This window comes from Danio rerio, chromosome 24 (assembly GCF_049306965.1).
Source record: "Danio rerio strain Tuebingen ecotype United States chromosome 24, GRCz12tu, whole genome shotgun sequence".
NCBI lineage: Eukaryota > Metazoa > Chordata > Actinopteri > Cypriniformes > Danionidae > Danio > Danio rerio.
In genome coordinates this window covers 6,976,405-6,997,271 of record NC_133199.1, presented here as the reverse complement: position 1 = coordinate 6,997,271, position 20,867 = coordinate 6,976,405, and the positions used below count along the sequence as shown (strand labels likewise).

Here is a 20,867-nt window from a genome sequence, read left to right as displayed (position 1 = left end):
ATTATAGCTGATTAACTATGAGAACTATTTATATTGTTTATTAAATTGACCAATAATTGTATTTAATTAACGTCTACCCCTACCCTAACCATAAACCCAACCATCACAGTAGTGTAAAACAGATCTGGATCTGGAGTCTTCTCTATTAGTATAGCTAATTAACCATGTGTATGGATGATAAAAGCATTCTGAGCCTACTATTAGGCACAGAAGGCCCCTACTGGCCGATATTTATCAGCTGATAACCACTGATAACACCTATTCAATCAAATGATAACATGCGAAGACAGTGAAATTGAATAGAACTATAGACTTACCATTGTATGTGCTACTGTATGTCCAAAAAGCCATGAACGGCCATAAATCCAAGTTCAGCGTGATTGATGGATCACCTTTAAATTGGAAGCGTTTTGAATAATTTACAATTGCATTTCTTTTTATAGCTGTCCTGAGCCAGAGGGCAGCTGAGGTTTTAGGTGGATTTACAGCACAACAAATTGTCTGTCTTCTGCGACTCTCTCTGTTTCTCCAGCTCTAGCAGACACCTCTGCCTCTGCCTCCGCTTGCTGCAAATTACCTGTACAAGAAGAAGAAATCAATCTAATCAGGAGCGATTAAGCAGGAGCTGAAGCTGAAAGAAAAAGCTGCACTTGTTACGTAATCGCCAGGATTTTACTGCTTGGTGTGATGCATCGCTTTATCACAGCACAGTCTGGGAGAGCACTGCTCGGATGCCTTCTATAAGTCAGCCTGTATTTGTGTTAGAAAGTTGCATACTGAGATTTTTATTTTTTTCTGTATTTGCTTCAGTATTGGCTCTGCAAATTCAGCTCAGCCTCTGGCAAACAGTCTATTTTTTTTTTCACAACTGAATGTTGAACATGGCTTTTTTGCTTCAAGGGTCTGAAAAAGGTTTGCAGATGTTTTGGAGTGTTGCTTGAGTAAATCATAAATAATATTTAGTCTTTATTTATTCACTTATTTGCTTGTTAATTACATTATTATTATTATTATTATTATTATTATTATTATTAAAGTAGTAGTTGTAGTTGTAGTCGTCCTCGTTCTCGTTGTAGTGTAGTAAAATAGCATTAATTAAGCAAAAAATATACTAAACAATAAAATATTGTCTTTATTTTTTATTTTTATTGTCATCGTATAGTAAAACAGCATTTATCAAACAAAAAATTATGATAATACTAATAATAATAATGATAATAATAATAATAAATATAATAATAAAATAATAATTATAATAATAATATTAATAATAATATATTGTATGTATTTATGTATTCATGTATTGACTTGCGTAATACATTTTTTTAATGTTAGTAGTAGTAGTAATAGTAATAGTCAGTGTTGTCATGTAGTAAAATAGCATTGAACAAAACAATGTTAATAGAAACAAAAATAATATATTATCTTATTTATTTATTTATTTATTTATTTATTTATTTATTCATTTATTCATTTATTTTACTTGTGTAATACATTTATTAGTAGTGGTAGTAATCGTTGTGGTGTAAAATACAAAAAAAATCAAACAAAAAATTATAATAACAATAAAAAACAATATATTGTCTTTATTTATTTAATCATTTATGTGCTCGTGCAATACATTTATAATTATTATTATTAATTTTATTATTATTATTATTATTATTATTATTATCATTATTAACAGTAGTAGTAGTAGTCATCGTCATCATCGCTCGTTGCCATCGTGTAGTAAAATAGCCCTTACCAAACAAAAAATTATACTAATAACATAATAATGTATTGTCTTTATTTATTTACTCAATTATTTATTGCGTAATACATTTTATTATTAGTAGTAGTAGTAGTAGTAGTCGTTCTTAACATCATCGTAGTAGTTGCCATTGTTGTTATTGTCCTGTAGTAAAATAGCATTTATCAAACAAAAAATTTTTACTTTTGTGTCTGCAAAATTCATTTTCCTCATCATCACATTGATGCTATTTTCAAAATATTTGTTGTACTGGATAGTAGTTGTAGTAGTAGTAGTAGTAAAACATTAACAAAAAAAACAATTAAACAATATAATAATAATAATATTTATTATTATTATTATTATTATTATTATTATTATTATTATTATTATTATAGTAATAATAATGCTATTATTACTACTACTACTACTACTACTAGTAGTAGTAGTAGTAGTAGTATTGTCTTTGATTAAATTACAATATTATTGAATGCTAATAATAATTAGTATTCCTAACTGATTCATTAAAACACTTATTTAATGTTTATTTTTAATTTAATTACTGTTACTCTCTAATTCTAATTCATCTCTGTTAACATTTCTGTGCAGTATATAGTCCTGTTTTAGAAGAATACACACGTTCTTAAAAGTTATAATTCTTCACACAACACCATAAATGAGATCTTCAATAACAGTAAGCTCTTCAATAACACATCTGCTCTCCTGGCCTCTGAAGGTAAAACATGTTCAGCTGAAATTACAGAGAAAGAAAAAGAGCGGTGAAAGCAAAACAATTAACTGTGATTCCAAGAACTCTGTGTGTTGTGACGAGCTCGAATGGAGGCGGAAAAAGAGATCTACAATCACATGATGAAAGGAAAACATGATTCACCACATCTGTAGAATCTCACTTTAGAGTCTCTGAACATGGAAACTGAATGGCCTTATACACTGTTTCTAAATACAGCTCTCTTCTGAGCTTTGCAAACACATCAGTTATTTACCAGACCTGATGGACAATCTGGTTTACTTTTTTAACAAACTAATTTTTAATATTTCTGTTGCTGTTTTTGGTCGCCGAAATTCTAGTGCAACATATTTGTATGGCTGTTTTAATGTAGGTTGGAAGTTGATCTATTAGGAGGTTGCAGCAGCTTAAAATTTGCATTATTGAACAGTTGATTGGATCAATGTCAAATTAAAATATGAACTAAAATATGTTTACTATTGTATGCCAAAATGTATGAAGTCAGGCACCAAATGACATGTGCTTCAGCAATATTTGGAATATGCTGGTTCATTTGACTTGCCTTCCTGATTTTCATCTATCCATCCATCCACCCATCCATCCACCCATCCATCCACCCATCCATCCATCCATCCATCCATCCATCCATCCATCCATCCATCCATCCATCCATCCATCCATCCATCCATCCATCCATCCACCCACCTATCCATCCATCCATCCATCCATCCATCCATCCACCCACCTATCCATCCATCCATCCATCCATCCATCCATCTATCCAACCAACCAACCAACCAACCAACCAACCAACCAACATCACAGCAGCAGACGTTTAATAATTGGTAGCACTTTAATGTAAGGGGTAGCAGCTACACATATTCCATACACTTACTATAGTACACTGTTAGACTTTACTCAGTTTTACAGTTATTTACTGGAAAAACGCCCAGCAAAATATCACATACATTCTTTACAGTTCACTACTGTAATATGTGGGTCATTTTGAAACTTTTACAGTAACTTACTGCACATTAGTAATTTGCGGTATTATACTGTAATCAAATTAATCAAGTACCATTACTGTAGTTGAAGACAAAAATGAGATCGTTGATGAAATAAAAAATGAGTCACTTGTTTGGAATTTATTGAATTCAATTGTAAAAAAAAAATGAAGGTTTTGTACTTCTAGTGTAGAATGTAAATAAATTACAGTAAAAGTACTGTATTCTGTTTTGTAAATTGTTTTACTGTAAAATAAAATGCGGAAAAGGGTATTTTACCTAAAAAAAGAATATGGCTCTGCTACTGTAAAACTATTGGTAAGTTACTGTAAAGAGGCTTCTCAGCGTAATTACAATTATGGATATGTATTTTGATTTTGATATTATGGATAATTGCATTTAATTAACCCTAAACCTCTCCCCCATTCTGACTTCAACCATATACAGATATGGCTACTGAGAACGCTCGGGTGTTTTAAAGAGAAATCGCACATTTCCACAGTAAAGTGCGTGAAAACACAACATGGTCTAACACAAGAAATACATGGCCAGCAGGGGCCAGTTATGTAACATGGTGAGCATACTGAACTGATACAGTATACTGAGCACGTGAGCTACCTTTAAACGGTGTGAAATTGGAGTTCTTTAGGCAGCTGTGTGTGTTATCTCATACTATATAGTTTAACTGTTTAAAATGCCGATTTTAGATTTGCAGATAGCACAGCTCATTGGAATAAGCTAGAACCTGTTTCCACTGATTGGTACGGTATGATATGTTATGGTTTGGTATGCTTTCATGTCCATTTCCACTGTCAAACAGTACCAAAAAGTGAACCGTACCATACCACTTTTTGGATACTCTTTCCAAAAGTTACCCAGCACAACAAAAGGGTTCCAAAAGACTTGATGTGCAGCTGAATGCTATTGGTTTAAAGAGAAACGTCACTAGTGTGTGTACAAGCCAGGAGAATAAAAACAAAGAAAGCTCCATTTTTAAATACACAGCCGAGCCATACATTGTAATAATATATACATATAATAACAAGCCATGGTCGACCAGAGCTCATTAGCCTTTTTCACAAAGTAATACCAGTAAATATCCGGAAAATTTCCAGAACGACTTTACCGGTAAATTCAAAAAAGCGCTGTTCACACAGGCAAGGATGTTCTGGAAATTTCCCGAAAAAGATTATTCACACATTCATTCCAAAATACCAGTAAATTTTGACATTGTTACCAAAATGATGACCTCTAAACAGCTGAGCTTGAATATATATGCATAGAATGGGTTAGGCGGACTTTTGTTGATGGTTTTACTTTTATTTAAAGATTTAGTATTCATGCAGCTGCTTGTCCCAGAGACATCCAAAGGCAGAAGCGCGAGCCTTAGCGAAATGTTTACACATTTGACTACATTACAAATTCTGTTATTGTGATCAACTTCAATGAAAACATATGGAGGAACACTTTCACATGTCGCAATGTACATGCTATGTGTGTGTGCTGGTGCTCATCGGAGCACACCTTCATGTGCACATGCATCAACAGCAACTGAAGCAGGGCTTGAAGGTAAACAAGCAGCGGTTTATCATAAGTGTTTTATTGATGATTTTTTACAAAGTTGGCATTAAGAAGGAACATAGAAACGTGATCTGACTGAAATCTAACAGCTAAATTTGTCAGGAAAAGTATTCAAAGGCTTTTATTTTCATAAACAGTGCGGGTGTAGATGCGTCTGAATGTTCTGATTGGCTGGATTAGACGTGTCACGTAATCTTGAACGCACTCTTTCCGGCAATTTTCCTTCTGCGTTCACACAGAGCAGCATTCCGGCAAATTACCGGTAATCTTACAACTTCTCTTTCCTGAAAATTGCCAGAACGAATTTACTATACTTTCAAAAAGGGCCTGTTCACACATACAGACCTTTCCAGAAAATTGCCGGTGATTTTCCATAAAGGTCTGTATGTGTGAAAGGGGCTATCATCTCAAACATTACTAGTTTGAAGCAATAGGACTGACTTCTTTATTTTGGACTTACAGAGTAACAACTTCTGGATTCGCGTCCACAAATAAATGCGTTTGTCACGTCTTCAACTTTATAGCATGTGGATGTAGCATGTATCAGGTAGAGAGACAGAAACAAAGACCTGCTGTCAGGTGAAGATATGCGGCGGGAGCGAGATCAGAGACAGAGCCTTGTCCTCGAACAAATTGAGACAGAAAGGACCGATAAAGAAAGCGCGAGGTAAAGAGGGATGAAAGGAGTCGTGCTTGGGGGTGTGTAGCAGAGGACAAGAGGGGAAAAGAAAGCAAGAAAGAAAGTCAAGGTGAGTGAGTTTTGCCCTAAAGAACAAAGTAGTAGAGAGAAGGTGAACGCTGTGTTTGAATGAGTGACCCGGGGCTCCACTGCAGGAAGTGCTGTGAGCAAGTTCCTGCTGCTCGCCTCCATCAGAAAACAGCCAGAGCACAGCAGAGGCCAGGAGAACTCCGAGATCACGATTCTTACTGACAGGAAAAGACTTGGAGAGAAAGTTCCTCGTAGCAAAACAAACCTGAAGATACAGACAGCATATGAAATGACATGAAATTCCAAACCGCCCACATAGGCAGCGTGTTTATGTGCTCATGACGGCGGTTCCAAACACCAGGCAACCAAAATAATGTTTTTTTTTTACTCAAAATTTAGGGCAGCGCTTCCTTTATCCTTTTTTATTTATAAGGCAAAATCAGAAAAAAAAGATCAGTGAAAACCTTCATCTAAGATGACAGATGGAGTCAAGGGAAATATCATTTGGAACTAGATTTGCATTTCCCAAAAGAAATATCAGCTGCACCGAAATCATATCGTTGAAGGTTTTAGTTGAGTTTTGGATTTAGTCTTTCCTCAATGTAAAAGATTACGACTGTTTGACCTGTGACAATTCACTGTTCTGTCCAATTCAATTGCTCTAATATAGGCTAAGTATGGAATAAACTTAGAATAAAAGCTCCAGAAGTGTTCTCCAAATAATCTTTCAGTAATCATTTCTTTTAAGGGGTGGTCTAGAGTGTATTTTTAAGTCATGGTTGTGTTTATAAGATGCAAAGCAATGTGTGCTCTTGCTTCATTTGTAAAACAAATCACATTATTTTTTTCCCATATATCTTACTTTGATTATATACAGCTACTCAGCTAACATGAAAACCTATGTCATCTGACTGAAAAATCCATGTACTGTCAAATACCGTCAGTCAGAGTAGCTGTTAGCCATATCAGTGTGGGCCTGAATCAGACCTAAAATGAAGAGGACACAGCTGAAGCTTACGCCTGCTCTCTAAAATAAAATCTGACAAGTGTCTTTCATATATATTCGGGTAATAAGCATGTGTAATATGAAACGTTCACATATCTTTTGCTAGTTCATTGTTTGAGATGTAGAACGCAGGGAAAGTGGCTGCATAGAGAGACATTGCATCGCTGCTGGATATTGTGGGTGTTTAATAAATAGGAATTTGGAGCTAAATTGTTAACGGTGCCAAACAACATTTCATGTTTTTTACATCCTTGTTAGCGCTAGAAACTGTGCATGTAATAGATAAATTTGAACCAATGAAAATACTCACAAGTTATGACTCGTCTATTATGTTTGGAGCTGCTCCTTCTTTAAGGATTGTTTTGCCGAATCCAGCTCTGAACTGAGAGAGATTCTGAAAGCTGTCCTTTGTCAAATGCTAGCCATAATTTTTTTATAATTCTCTGGAACATTAATAAAATTAAATTGTAAGCACTTCTCTCTTTGTGTTGTGTCCTTTGAAAGCCCAAATACAGAAACAGAAGAAACTGTGTGGAAATAGCAGCGGTTGGATGGCATTTTGTTTTTCTGTGCTATAACATTACAGTGACCCTTTGCTGCGCTTGGTGAATGTGCATAACCTGCCGGTATTACACCACCCAACCTGGTCCGAGCTGGGATCGAACCGGCAATTCTTTGTATGGGAGTCGGTTGCTATAATAAGAAGGCTAAAGACCATGGCCTCCAGCGTCTAAAGCACCTTTAGAGGTCAGAGGAGTTACCTGCAAAGAAATTCAGCACATAGAAACCCCACTTCCAGTTAGTTGGAAGTGTTTTTGTCAGAGCAACACAAACAGAACACAGGAGTTTAAATGCACGGTCATGTGCATGGCATGCACGATGAAATTAAGAACATCCCTTAACACAGAAGTATAATTCTTGTTTATTATTAAAGTATAACCAGAAGCGTTTGTGATCTCTTTAGCCCGGATCTTACTCCTCTGACCTAATCTAAAAAGGCCATGGTTTTAGCCTCCTTGTGAGAGCAACCGACTCCCATGTGGAAAGCTGCTGGTTCAATTCGAGCTTGGAGCAGGTTTGATACTGTAGGACTAGCAGGGTTGTGTTGGTGCCGTGACCCGAATGGGAGTGCGGTTTAAGGGGGTGAGTGTAACAGAGGTCAACTAGTGAAGTTCTTTGCAGTTAAACCTCACTCCCCTAAACCCGAATATATGCTCTAGCGACAGATGCCTTTAGCCTCGTTGGTAGAGCAATGACTACCATGTGGTAAGTTGCCGATTTGATTCCAGCTCGGAGTGCGTTGGGTGGTGTAGGACCAGCGGGGTTACATTGGTCAATGGCCCTGCCGGTCCTACACCACCCAACCTGATCCGAGCTGGGATTGAACTGGCAGTTCTTTGTATGGGAGTCAGTTGCTCTAACAAGAAGGCTAAAGACCATGGCCTCTAGCATCTAAAGCACCTTTAGAGGTCAGAGGAGTGAGATTTACCTGCAAAGAAATTCAGCACATAGAAACCCCACTTCCAGTGAAGTGTAAGTGTTTTTGCCAGAGCAACACAAACAGAACACAGGAGTATAGATGCAAGACTATGTGCAAGGCATGCACTATAAATTAAGATGATCCCTCAATGCAGAAGTTCAATTCTTGTATATTATTAAAATATAACCTGAAGCGTCTGTGAGTCTCACTAGCCTGGATCTCACTCCTCTGACCTCAACTAATAAAGGCCATGGTCTTTAGCCTCCTTGTTAGAGCAACTGACTCCCATTGGGTGGTGCATGACCAGCGGGGTTACATTGGTCAAAGGCCCTGCCGATCCTACACCACCCAAACTGGTCCGAGCTGGGATCGAACCGGCAATTATTTGTATAGGAGTCGGTTGCTCTAACAAGAAGTCTAAAGACCATGGCCTCTAGCGTCTAAAGCACCTTTAGAGGTCAGAGGAGTTACCTGCAAAGAAATTCAGCACATAGAAACCCCACTTCCAGTTAGTTGGAAGTGTTTTTGTCAGAGCAACACAAACAGAACACAGAAGAATAAATGCGCAACTATGTATGTGCAAGGCATGTGCCATGAAGTTAAGAAGATCCTTCAATGCAGAAGTACAATTTAGCCTTTAGAGATAAGGTGAGGAGCTCAGAATTGAGCCACTTCCCCTACATATCTAGAGAAGCTAGTTGAAGTGGCTCGGGCATCTGCTTTAGATGCCTCCAGGACTTCTACCTGGAGAAACGTTTTAGGCTTGTCCCGTTGGGAGATGACCCAGGACATGTTGGAGGGATTAAATCTTTCAGTCAACTTGGTTTTATTACCATGACCATCTGGTAGAAATTGAATTGTAGAAGTAAGTTCTCAACAAGCAGATTTATGTAAAAAAAAATGTTGACAGACAGCAAGACGTGGTTCAAAATGAGCACAGTTAAAAGTCCGGGATGGGCTTAGAGGAGACCTGGAAAATGAGTGATGTGCGGAGAAGTGTGTTTAGAGCTCACTTGTCTGAATGTGTGATGGATAGAGTGTGAGAGATGAATGAGAGCAGAGGGGAAGAGGACGCTTAATGAGGTTCTGATCTGAAGCGCACGGCCCAACATCAGGTCAAAGGAAAAGTGAGAAAAGAGGGAATTTGTCAAGTCGACAAATGATTGTTCTGGCATCTTATCAGCATGCCAGTCAATTCCAGGCATGGAAACGCCAGCACGAAGGGCACCTTTCTTCCAACAATCAGCATAAAATGAGCAAATTTAACATTCAGAGGATTACAACAACCATTATAGGAGTAGGGGGTTGGGGGTAATGCCTCACTGTTTTATAATTCATCACGCTGCACATTAAACATTTGATATTTTATGTCCATCTCAGAATTTGTTTTAATTCATTCTATTTTGATCTAAGGCATAAAACGGAAACTAATAATTGCATTCCATGTGACTGCAGTAATCTGTCTATTTAGAACAGCAAGCGCCTTCCACTTTTGCGATGGTAATTGTGTCACCTCTTATCACCGATTAGTCATGCAAGCACGATAAAAAAGCCTTTACGTACTATTCCCATAATCCGCAATTAAACCTGCCGATGAGGCTGTTTGCTCATTTTGCGTTCTTCTCACCAAGGGCTGTGTGCTACATTCCAGACCTCTCAAAGAGCTTTTTTTGCTGATGTCCTTGCCAAAGTCACCGTCACATGTGGAAAACCCAAAATGAAAAGTTTTATCATTCCTTTTCAACTGTCAGCCCCCCTGGTACAGCAAGAGAGCGTTGGGGGCACATTCATGACTAGATTATTGACAGTATAAAGCAGCCTGATTAGAACTTTTATGGCGCACGTGGTTTCACTACTAACTCCTTTCTCCTTGACGTTCTATAGCGCTAACACTTATCCTTTTATCCTCTCCCTTTAGATAATGAGCTCCTCTATCGTACCCGTGAAGGTGACGTGGTTCGCTTCAACATGGAGACAAACGAGAGCACGATCTTGGTGACAAACAGAAAGTTTGTAAGTGTCTTCCTTTACCCCCAATCTTACTCCACTTTAAAACTCTAAAGGTGTATAAATAAATCAATGGCTTAGTAAACTTTTTCTGCTTTTAAAGGGGTTTGGTTATGCTATTTACTCTTTCAACTTATTTAGTGTGCGATGTTGCTGTTTAAACATGAAAAAGAAGAAGTTACAAAGCACAAAGTCACTCCAAAGGGAGTTTTTCCCCACATAAGTAAGCACTGTTTATAACCCCCATCAAACACCTTGATTGAAGTTTTCTTTCGGGAGAGTAAAAGTCACAGAATCCCAAATTTCAAACATTCCCAACCCATATTCCCAAGTTATGCCCACATGGGCAAGGCCTAGTTTTGTTAAGTCTAACAGCAGTTCATAACTATTTTATATCAATGGCTGTTTGCTTGTGTTAAGCTAGCTGCTGTATTTGGAAAGTGTCCTTTCAGAAAAATCCAGCCAAAACCAGCTAGGTCCAGCTTAAACCAGACTAGTGAAGCTGGTTATAGCTGGATTAAGCTGGTCATTTTCCAGCTTGACCAGCTAAGACCAGGCTGGAAATGGCTGGAAACCAGCCTGAAAATGGCTAAAACCCCTCTAAAACCAGGCTGGTCAGCCAGTTAAAACCAGCCAATCAGCCTAGGCTGGTTTAAGCTGGATTTTTCAGCAGGGGTAGAAAGCTAAGCAACAGTATGAGTTACTCTTCTTTAAATGTAGCTTAACTGTACTTAAGTTACCCCTGGGAACATCAACCTAATATGTCTCAAACTCAATTCCTGGATGGCAGAGCTCTGCACAGTTTTGCTCCAACCTTAATTAAACACAGCTGATTCAACTAATCAAGGTGGTCAAGACTAATAAAGACTATTAACCAGCTGTGAGTTAAGGGTGGTTGGAGCTAAACTGTGCATTGCTGCGTTCTGAACTACTACATCTTAAGCGTCACATGCTTTAGGGCTGGGACAAACCAAGCAGACAGCTGGGCTTCATTGGGACGTTGGTCAACATCTGTCCAGCTTATCAGTTTGGTTTGTTCCACATGTTACCCCTTGTTGGGTTAACGCCAAATCAATCTGGCCCAACTCAGCATGTAGAATCAACGTTGTCCATTAACCGAAGTAAGTGCAAAATCTAATCACGTAGCAAGTAAAGATTAAATTCCATACCAAGCTTGAACTTTGCAACTCAATGCTCATTGACCGTGTGTTCACACCAAACAAAGGCACTAAAGCTTGTGGTAATAAATGAACATAATGCCGCAGACAAAACAAACACATCCATACCACGTCCGGACCTCGCATGTCCACTTCAAGCGGGAGCGCGAATGGTCCGAGTGTAACCAGGACGGCGCTGACACAATGACACGGACTGACATTGACTATGTTACATGGACACCAATAATTTGATTTTAATGCGATTAAGACAATACTCTGATTAAGAGTCTACCATGTAAACAGAGATTTTTGATTAATTTATTCAGATTGAGGTCACAATCTTACTAAAGAAAAATCGAATTAAGACGTGTGGAGTATGCCTTTTAGTCGCATTATTGAAGTGAAATCTATTATTTAGATTTTAGTCGCATTATTGAAGTGCAGTACAGACATGTAAACACCTTAATCGAACTATTACCATCATGTAGGGCTTTTTTCTGTGTTTTGCGACAGGATAGTCACACACACGGCAGTTTGACACTCTCTGCACCTACCAAGTCAGTGCAGACCACAGACACCTGCATCGTGAAATGCGAAGGGTTTTTTTTTCTTCCATTCAACATGTGGTATGAACTTCCATTAAAATAACAGTCCTCCAGCAGTTCATAGTTGCATCCAATATTTCGTTTGTCATGGGGGAGCATGCCTGATTTAAAGTGAAAGTGAAAAACTGCAGTTAACCGGTTAAACTTTGCGGGTCCGTGATGTCATGGACTGTCACTTTAAGATTTAAAGGGCTAGCGTTGCACCAGACCCCCGTAAGTGGTTTCTTTTGAAAGTGTAGAATCTATATTTTATGCACATATGCATCACTTTGGTTTTTATTCTACTGTACAAAAGTTATTTACACTTAAATATACAGTATTTTGGATACCCAAGCTGGGTATTGAACATTGGTTCATTTTCATATTTTTTATATGGTTCATATATGTGCGAGTTATAGCTCAAATTAAAGCTTTTGCCGGTGCTCATACGGTTCTAGCATTCCTTTTACTGAATTATATTCACATATCAAATAGTTGTCAAATGAATCGCAATATTTCCATGGCGCAGAAGTGAAAACAATACATTTATGATTAATAAGCAGCCCCAGATAGCACAGACAGCTGTCATCTCTTACCTTAAGCTGTGTGCTTCAGGGCCATTCTCCTCTGTTTTTTGAGGTGATGTGCATAAGTAATCCTTTTATATGTCTGATGTGGTCCAAACACAGTGAATTTTGTTTGATCAAACAAAAGAATAGTGAAATATAAAAACAATGATTGATCACTGTGGCTTGTATAGCACCTCTCATCAGGTGGAATACAATAACTTTTGCTTAGATTATGGTAGAGAAATTACAGACTGATTACAGACATGTGCAGGAACCACCAACGTTAATTACAGCACCCTAGACCATACAGAACCTAAAAGGTACACTTTCAAATTTGAGTAAATAAAAAAAATACAAAAAGCGCCTCTTTTTTAGGTGTTTATTTAAACACAGACGACATATACAGATTTTTTTTTAACACTTTCAATATTGTTTTATGAAAATTCAAAAGGTTTTTCTTTAAAGTAATACCAAATTTTTGCATTTACACCTCTGCATGTGGATGTAGCTTTTAAATTAGGGTAGGCAAAATTCAGGTGGAATTCCCAAAATAGCAGCAGAGTTTTACTGGTTTAACTCAACAAATTAATAATGAAACACCCGAAATTGCATAAAACTCTGGAGGAAATGCAGATAGTGTGGTGAAGCAATGACGTTAATCTAATTATGTGCTATAACATGTAAAACGGGATCATGAAAGAAACATTCAAAACTCACGTAAACACCTTGATCTTAATTTTTTCTTAATTAGTTTAAGGAAAATAATTTGATTACTGATGTTCATGTAAACATAGTCAATAATGAGAAAACTTGAGCACAATATATAAAACATGACATGACTAGTGACTCTGCCACCAAAACAAGAATTAACAGGACTGGAGTGGCAGACATGTAGATGCACCATCCAAATAAAGTGTGACCGAATATGCTCTTTTCATTGACCTTTAACATGAAATGACTGAATGTAAACATAGAAAGCTGAGGGGGAAAAAATACTTATTTTAGTAGAACATTTCAGTTGTTTGCATCTGAACAATTTTTTCACAAATGTGTCACATTAGTAAAGATTAATGTGTTATAACTGTCTCGTTGCATCCATGCTGAGAGACGTTACATTGCTCTGCAGTATAAATGACTCCACCGCCTCACACAGCACTCACCGGACCGACAGTTCTATTGTTATTAATAGCGCTGAAAACGTCCATCATTAGAGCAATGTTCTGTGTAGCTCGTTAACAGCCTCAGATCGTTAAAAGTGGGCCTGGCGGGATGAAAAACAGTGGAGGAGAGGACACCGAACATGATGTTTGTTGAGAATCAAAGAGTGGCAGCTCTGATTAATGCCACGCTCTTCTCCTGTCTGCACGCTGCAATCTGTCACAGTCATTTAAGAAATATGGTAATGAAACTACGCTCGCAGAAATGTACCTCATGTACCTTTTTTTTCTCTCTCTGTTCTTTTCACAGGAAATGTACAAAGCCAGCAAATATGAAGTTTCCCCAGATATGAAACTCGTTCTGCTGGCCTACAACGTGCAGCTGGTGAGGCCTGTGTTTATTTGGATGTTGTATATGTGTGTGCTGAGACGAAAGTAATCATGGGATGATGTGAAAGGGCTGGTCACACTTCACTGCCTCTCCAGAAGCAAATACACCCCGCTGAAGTGACAGAAAAGCACACACACACACACACACTCGCGCCTAGTGACAGCATGAGATGGAGAAGGAGAGAAGCTGTTTTCACACTTGGTTTGATTGGCTGGTCCAAACTCAACTTCTGTTCCACACTCTCACCTATTCAGACTGTATTATACTGGATGGTTCTGAACCGCAGGGCGTCAGCATTATTGGGGGAATTAGCTACAGATGTTCCTTGCTAGGTAACAATTCAAAAGTAGATTGCTCTGAAAATGTTTAAAGAAAAACAGAAAATATGAGGTGGTTTTAAGTTGTAATTTGCAGGGTTAAGGCACATGCACACCGGGATACTTTTTGCTCGCATTTTCCGTCGATATTTAACGTCTAGACTAAATAAAGGGCGCCAATGTTTGCACAACAACGCGCAAAATGTCAGCCGTGAAAGCGTCACTTTTAAAGAAATGCCTTAGGCTCGTTTTTTTTTGTTTTGACTTGCCGCGTCTGTGTTACAAGCGGGTGTCAGAAGCTTAAGCTTGTGTAGCGTCATCTAACATCAAGAAGTGATTTTTCATACCCTTTTGCTGGACGCCAGTGAAAAATCGCTTGGTTTTGAATGCGGAAAAAGTCTCGAAAAATGCTGGCGATAAACGCAACGCAAAAGCGGCCCGGTGTGTACGAGCCTTTATAGATTAATATAATAAATAAGCTAAAATATAAGGGACATACTAAACTCCGCAGACCCGGTATCGGGTCTGTGACGTCATCGACTTTCCCTTTCAGATTTAAAGGGCTAGCGTTGCACCAGACCCCCGTAAGTGGTGTCGTTTGAAAGTGTAGAATCTATATTTTATGCACATATGCATCACTTTGGTTGTTATTCTACTGTATAAATGTTATTTACACTTAAAAACACAGTATTATAGATACCCGAGCTGGGTATTTTACATTGGTTCATTTTCATATTTTTTTTTATATGACACATGTACAAGTTGTAGCTCAAATGAAAGCTCTTGCCGGTGCTCATACAGTTCTAGCATTCTTTTTACTGAATTATATTCATATGCCAAACAGTTGTTGAATGAATTGTGGTGTTTCCATGGCGCAGAAATGTAAACAATACATTCATGATCAATAAGCAGCCCCAGATAGCACAGACAGCTGTCATCTCTTACCTTATGCTGTGTGCTTCAGGGCCATTCTCCTCTGTTTTTGAGGTGATGTGCATAAGTAATCCTTTTATATGTCTGACGTGGTCCAAACACAGTAAATTATGTTTGATCAAACAAAAGAATAGTGAAATATGAAAACAATGATCTGTCGCTGTGGCTTGTATAGCACCTTTCATCAGATGGAATACTATAACTTTTGCATAGATTATGGCAGAGATATTTTTCTTTTTTCTATGATTACAGACATGTACAGGAACCACCAAAAAGTTAATTACAGTACCCTAGACCACACAGAAAACCTAAAAGGTACACTTTTTAAAATTGAGTTTATATAAAAAAGCGCCTCTTTTTTTTAGGTGTTTATTATAACACCGGCAACATATACAGTTATTTTAAACACTTTCAATAGTGTTTTATGAAAATTCAAAGGGTTTTCTTTAAAATGATTCCAAATTTTAGCATTTACACCTCTGCATGTGGATTTGGGAAGCTTTTAAATCTGGGTAGGCAAAATCCAGGCGGAAATCCCCAAATAGCAGCAGAGTTTAAGAGGTTAAACTATATAGTATTTCATCAGATAACAATTTTTAAAAAAGTAAAGCAAAGAAATTTTTAACAAATCAGTCATTGTCGAAAGGAAAATTTGCACTTATTTTTTTTTTAAATTCTCAGATTCTGCTGGTTGTTGCATTTCCTGATATGTCCTTGCCAATCTTAAGCCAATTGTAATTGTTTTGGTTCAATTTGGAATTTCTCCAACCGGCGTGCAGGAATTTCACTTGTTACTAAGCCACACTTACATGCTATTTCAGACTAAATATTCAGAGTAGCCATAAACAATATCAGGAGCCTCACAGGCTGTCATTGTTCAGAAATGACCCAATGTTAATATAAAAGCAACTTCAGCTCAGCAAGCAGGCTAGGCGGAATAGCGTTATTTACTGATGTTTTGTTGTTAAACTGAATACAAATCTACATCATCGATGCTGTAAAAGCTCCTTTATGAAACTAAAAATAGTCGCATCTAGCTTCCACCAGGAGATTTCAGTGGCTGAACAACACGTCTGTGCATAAAACCCATTCATAACACAACACACTCTACATCAGCTCTGTGTGACTAATATAGTTTTAAAACAGAACATTACCTCTCTAACAGAAATACATCAGCGATGGTGTCGTCATTCCTCCAGCGTGCAAAAGTATCTCCAATACTGATTCAGGAGTTTAAAAAGTTTCAATTCAGCATTTGATTTTGCAACAACTGTGACAGTCTCGCGTCCACATGTCGCTCATCTAGGCGTGCATGCTCGGCAGGCAAGCACATGCTAATGGCGGATATGCATGAACAGAGGCGCGCAAAAGCCCAAATCTGAATTTGTTGACTACACATTGGTTACATTAATTATTAACCTATCTTGGCACTCAGCCAAAACTCGTTACTCGAGAACAAGTAATAGATTCAAAAGACGAAAGTCGGGGAATATGTCGTTAGATATAGACAAGATGAATGAAATATCACGCTTAACAAATATAGTGAGATTAGATCCAGCAGTCCAACAAGCACAGGTCTCATCTGGCTATAGACAAGGGGCAGCGCATGCCAGAGAGTGTGTGTGTGGTCACTAGATGTGCGTTTTAGTCGTTTTGGTGTGGACGGAGAGCTGTTCAGAAACGCTGGGTGAAATGCTAGTGTGGACGCAGATCGTTTTCATCCTAAAACCCCGTTTTAAAACTTAGGCCATGTCCACACTAATATTTTTGTCTCCCTTTTGCCCTTCCGTCCACACTGAGACGCGTTTTTAGGAAACAAAAACGTATCTTTTTGAAAACGCTCTCCAAAGTGGATAAATTTGAAAACGCCGTTTTCGTGTCGTAGTGTAGACTGTGAAAACGGAGTCTTTAGAAAACGATGACGCGTTTTTTTGTCATGTGACAGTCATGTTACTAATTCTTTTACTTTAATTTCGTTGTGTTTATGATTTTAGCGATGTCGTCCTTACTGTGAGGGTAAGCAGCGTCATCAGCAAGATACCGTTCTTTAAAGCGGGCCTGTCACGTTAGCAAGATCAAACAGGAACAAAAAGGTGCAGATCCAAGTGCAGTTTTATTTACAATGTGCATCAAACAGAAAAACAAGGTGTCCAAAGTGCAAAGTACAAATAAACAATAAAACAAGAAACACAAAACAGAGACAGGGCTCAGGAATCAGAAACTCTAAACTTACAGGAATACGGAGACAAGATGGACAAACGACGCAGTGACAAACTGCGTGAAATGGTGAAATGGTTGTATAAATAGTCCAGGAAATTAACAGGAAACACGAACAGCTGTGAGCCAATCAGTGTACGTGGACCGGGTGTAATGCGCATGGTATGTATGAACTTGTAGTCTTTTGGGCGCTGTAGTCAATTCTCAGAGTCTGTGAACTACAGCGCCCTCCGGTGGTCACTGACCGTCATGACAGGTATATCTGCGTATTTGTTTTGGCACGTCCCCCAGTCTACATTTTCACTCTCTTTTGCAACTTTGTATTCATATGTTACTCGAAGCAGCAACTCTAATTTATTGTCAGTGCATTTAAAAAACTCTTTGCTTTTCCTTGACATTTTGCCACAATGTTTCAAAGAGCCAGAAAGAAAATAAACGTCAGGCGGAAATGACGCGTGCAGAAGCGTCTTACGTTTCACGCATGCGCAGTACAGGTTGAAAGCATTTGTAGTCGTTTTAGTGTGGATGACAAAATTTTGAAAAACGAATAGAAACGACGTGAAGCGTTTTTAGAGGAAAACTCCGTTTTTAAATTTATCCGGAATAGTGTAGACATGGCCTAAAACGCAGTAGTGTAAATGGGGCCTAATATTCAAATAGACTGGTTGCCAACTGCTCAATCATCCTAAAAGAATGCCAAATTTAGCCAAGCCTGTGCATCCTGCTAATTTCAGTGATTAGATGATTGAAAGATCTTCATGCTGTCGCACCAAAGCGGCTTTGTACAGTCAGATTCGCCTATTAATCAAATAAATAATGAACAATTCTTGTGGTCTTGTCTCATGAAATTCCATAACAGTTCTCAGGGTCTGATAATCTGGAGAGATTTAGGCATCTTTACAATTCTGTCAACTGAAAAGTTCTTTGGGGAACCAAAAATGGCACTCCTGCATGAAGTCTATTTTGGAAGCTTCGTTTTCCAGAGATAAAGCTCAATTCAGGAAACGTCTTCCACAACAAACCAACCTGTCCTCACACAGGCTTGATTCTGCATCATAAGCGTGAAAGTGAAAGTAAAATCTGAAAGCACAAAAGACTAAAGGACGCTTGAGCGGGACAGAGCAGGTGATGAGATAGTTTGATCAGGGTAGCTGTCGTACAGAGACGGAGGAGAAGATGTCATGAGCGCTGGGACAGTGACACCATAGCACTCCACACACACACACACATACACACATGACAAGAAAGAAGAGTGTGAGGGGTGCCTCTAGTTTGTTATTCAGTGCCCGTCCCAACACTACCTTGATGGATGACAACCTCGTCCCCCAGCTGTCATTGCACACACACACACATGCGCACACACACACTCATAACGGCACTCGTTTTCAGACTCTGTCACAGTGCTGCTTGCCCTTCACAAAGCAGCTCCATCCCTGTGCATCTGGAAGACAGAGGCTGGTGCTGAGTACAGGTGTTGAATGTTAATCTTTGACAGTATTAACATGTGTGTCAGCAGTGAGCATATGCTGCGGTCTGGCCTCTGCTTCACGGACAGCTGTTGACACCATCCTCAGAGTCGTATAACTGCGCTCCTGCTTTTTGGTATTGAATGAGGCATACAATTATTAGTAAATGCAATCAGCCTTTTAAATCTGATTGGATGAGAAGGATTACATTTTTTTTATTTTTATTTTAATATTTTTGTATTTTAAATTAATTTAATTAATCAATTGTTTTATTTTATTTTTAGTTTACTTGTATAATTTTAAAAATTTGTTTATTTTTACTGTATTGTTTCATTTTCATGAATTCTGTTTTTAAAGATTTTTTGTCAATTTTAATAGTTTTATTTTATTTTTGTATTTAATTTAATTTGCTTATTTTTAATTATATTTTTATTCATATAGTTTTGTTTTTATTAACTGAAAATTACTTTTTATTTTTATTTCATTTTATTTGTATATTTTTTATTTGAAAAATCACATTCTTATTTTTCAGAAATATATATATATATATATATATATATATATATATATATATATATATATATATATATATATATATATATATATATATATATATATATATATATATTATTATCAACTTTAATAGTTTTATTTTATTTTAGTATTTTTATTTATTTATTTTTTAATTCATTTCTTTAATTGTATTATTATATTAATGTTATTTTTTATTTATTTTGATTTTTATATTATTTGTATACATTTTTATTTATTTAATTATTTATTATATTTTATGTTTTGTATTGTTTTATTTTTCATTACTCATATTTGTTTATATTTTTACCAATTTTAATAGTTTTATTTTGCAATTTTTTTGTATTTATTTTTTTTATTTTTATTCATTTATTTACTTTGATATTATTTTATTAATATTGTTTTGTTTTTATTTATTTACATTTTGTTTTAGTTTTTCTTTTTTATTTGAATGTTTATTTATTTATTTTGTTTTTGTTTTATTATTTTCTATTTTTCATTTGGAATTTTTTGTATTTTTATCAATTTTAATAGCTTTATTTTATTTTATTTTATTTTGTTCTATTTTATTATTTGATATTTTTATATGTTTATTCATTTATTTAATATTAGCATTATTTTATCCATGTTGTTTTGTTTTTGTATGAATTTTGCTTGATTTTTCTCAATTTTAACAGTTTTAATACTTTTTAGTAATCAAAAAGCATGTCCACAAAAAATAATAAAGCATAATTAATTTAACTACAATATAAAGAACAAAGAATACAACTTAAAAATTTAAAAATTTAAAACTTAAAAACTTTACAAATTAAAGAAAAACCTTTAAGATGTCTTATAAAAGTTGTTTTCCATATTCTCAAGAAATATTCAGCAATGGATGACAAGACTTTAACCAATAATTCAATTACATGGCCACTGTGAAGTGTACTGCTATATATTTTAATATTAAATTGTGGTAATCATATTAATATGTTTGACTGCACAGCAGTTGAGGAGTTGTACAGAGATGCACTATGCAAGCGATTTAGCAATGGTTATTTATTTAATTATTTCAAATATTTATCCCCTAATAAAATATTTACTATACATTAATATACATAAATATGCCATAATAAACTAATAATCATACTATGTATTTGGATATTATAAATGGTTAATTACAAATATAAAAATTAATTATTTTAATTAACTCCTTATAAATCTTTAAACCACATTTTATTTGACTATTTAGGGAAAAATAATATTCAATATATGAAATATATTAATTACATAAAATGT

The 20,867-nt window shown here is 36.5% G+C and overlaps 1 protein-coding gene across 6 annotated transcripts in view; it reads left to right on the top strand.

Moving 5' to 3' along the window:
* dpp6a (dipeptidyl-peptidase 6a) overlaps positions 1 to 20,867 on the top strand; it is a 467,305-nt gene that overhangs the window by 361,134 nt on the left and 85,304 nt on the right. For all 6 annotated transcript variants that reach the window (XM_009297269.5, XM_009297271.5, XM_068217149.2 and 3 more), the window contains 2 exons: positions 10,179 to 10,273; positions 14,045 to 14,119. In XM_009297269.5, coding sequence (XP_009295544.2) covers positions 10,179 to 10,273; positions 14,045 to 14,119 — 170 coding nt within the window. The remainder of the gene's footprint in view (positions 1 to 10,178; positions 10,274 to 14,044; positions 14,120 to 20,867) is intronic.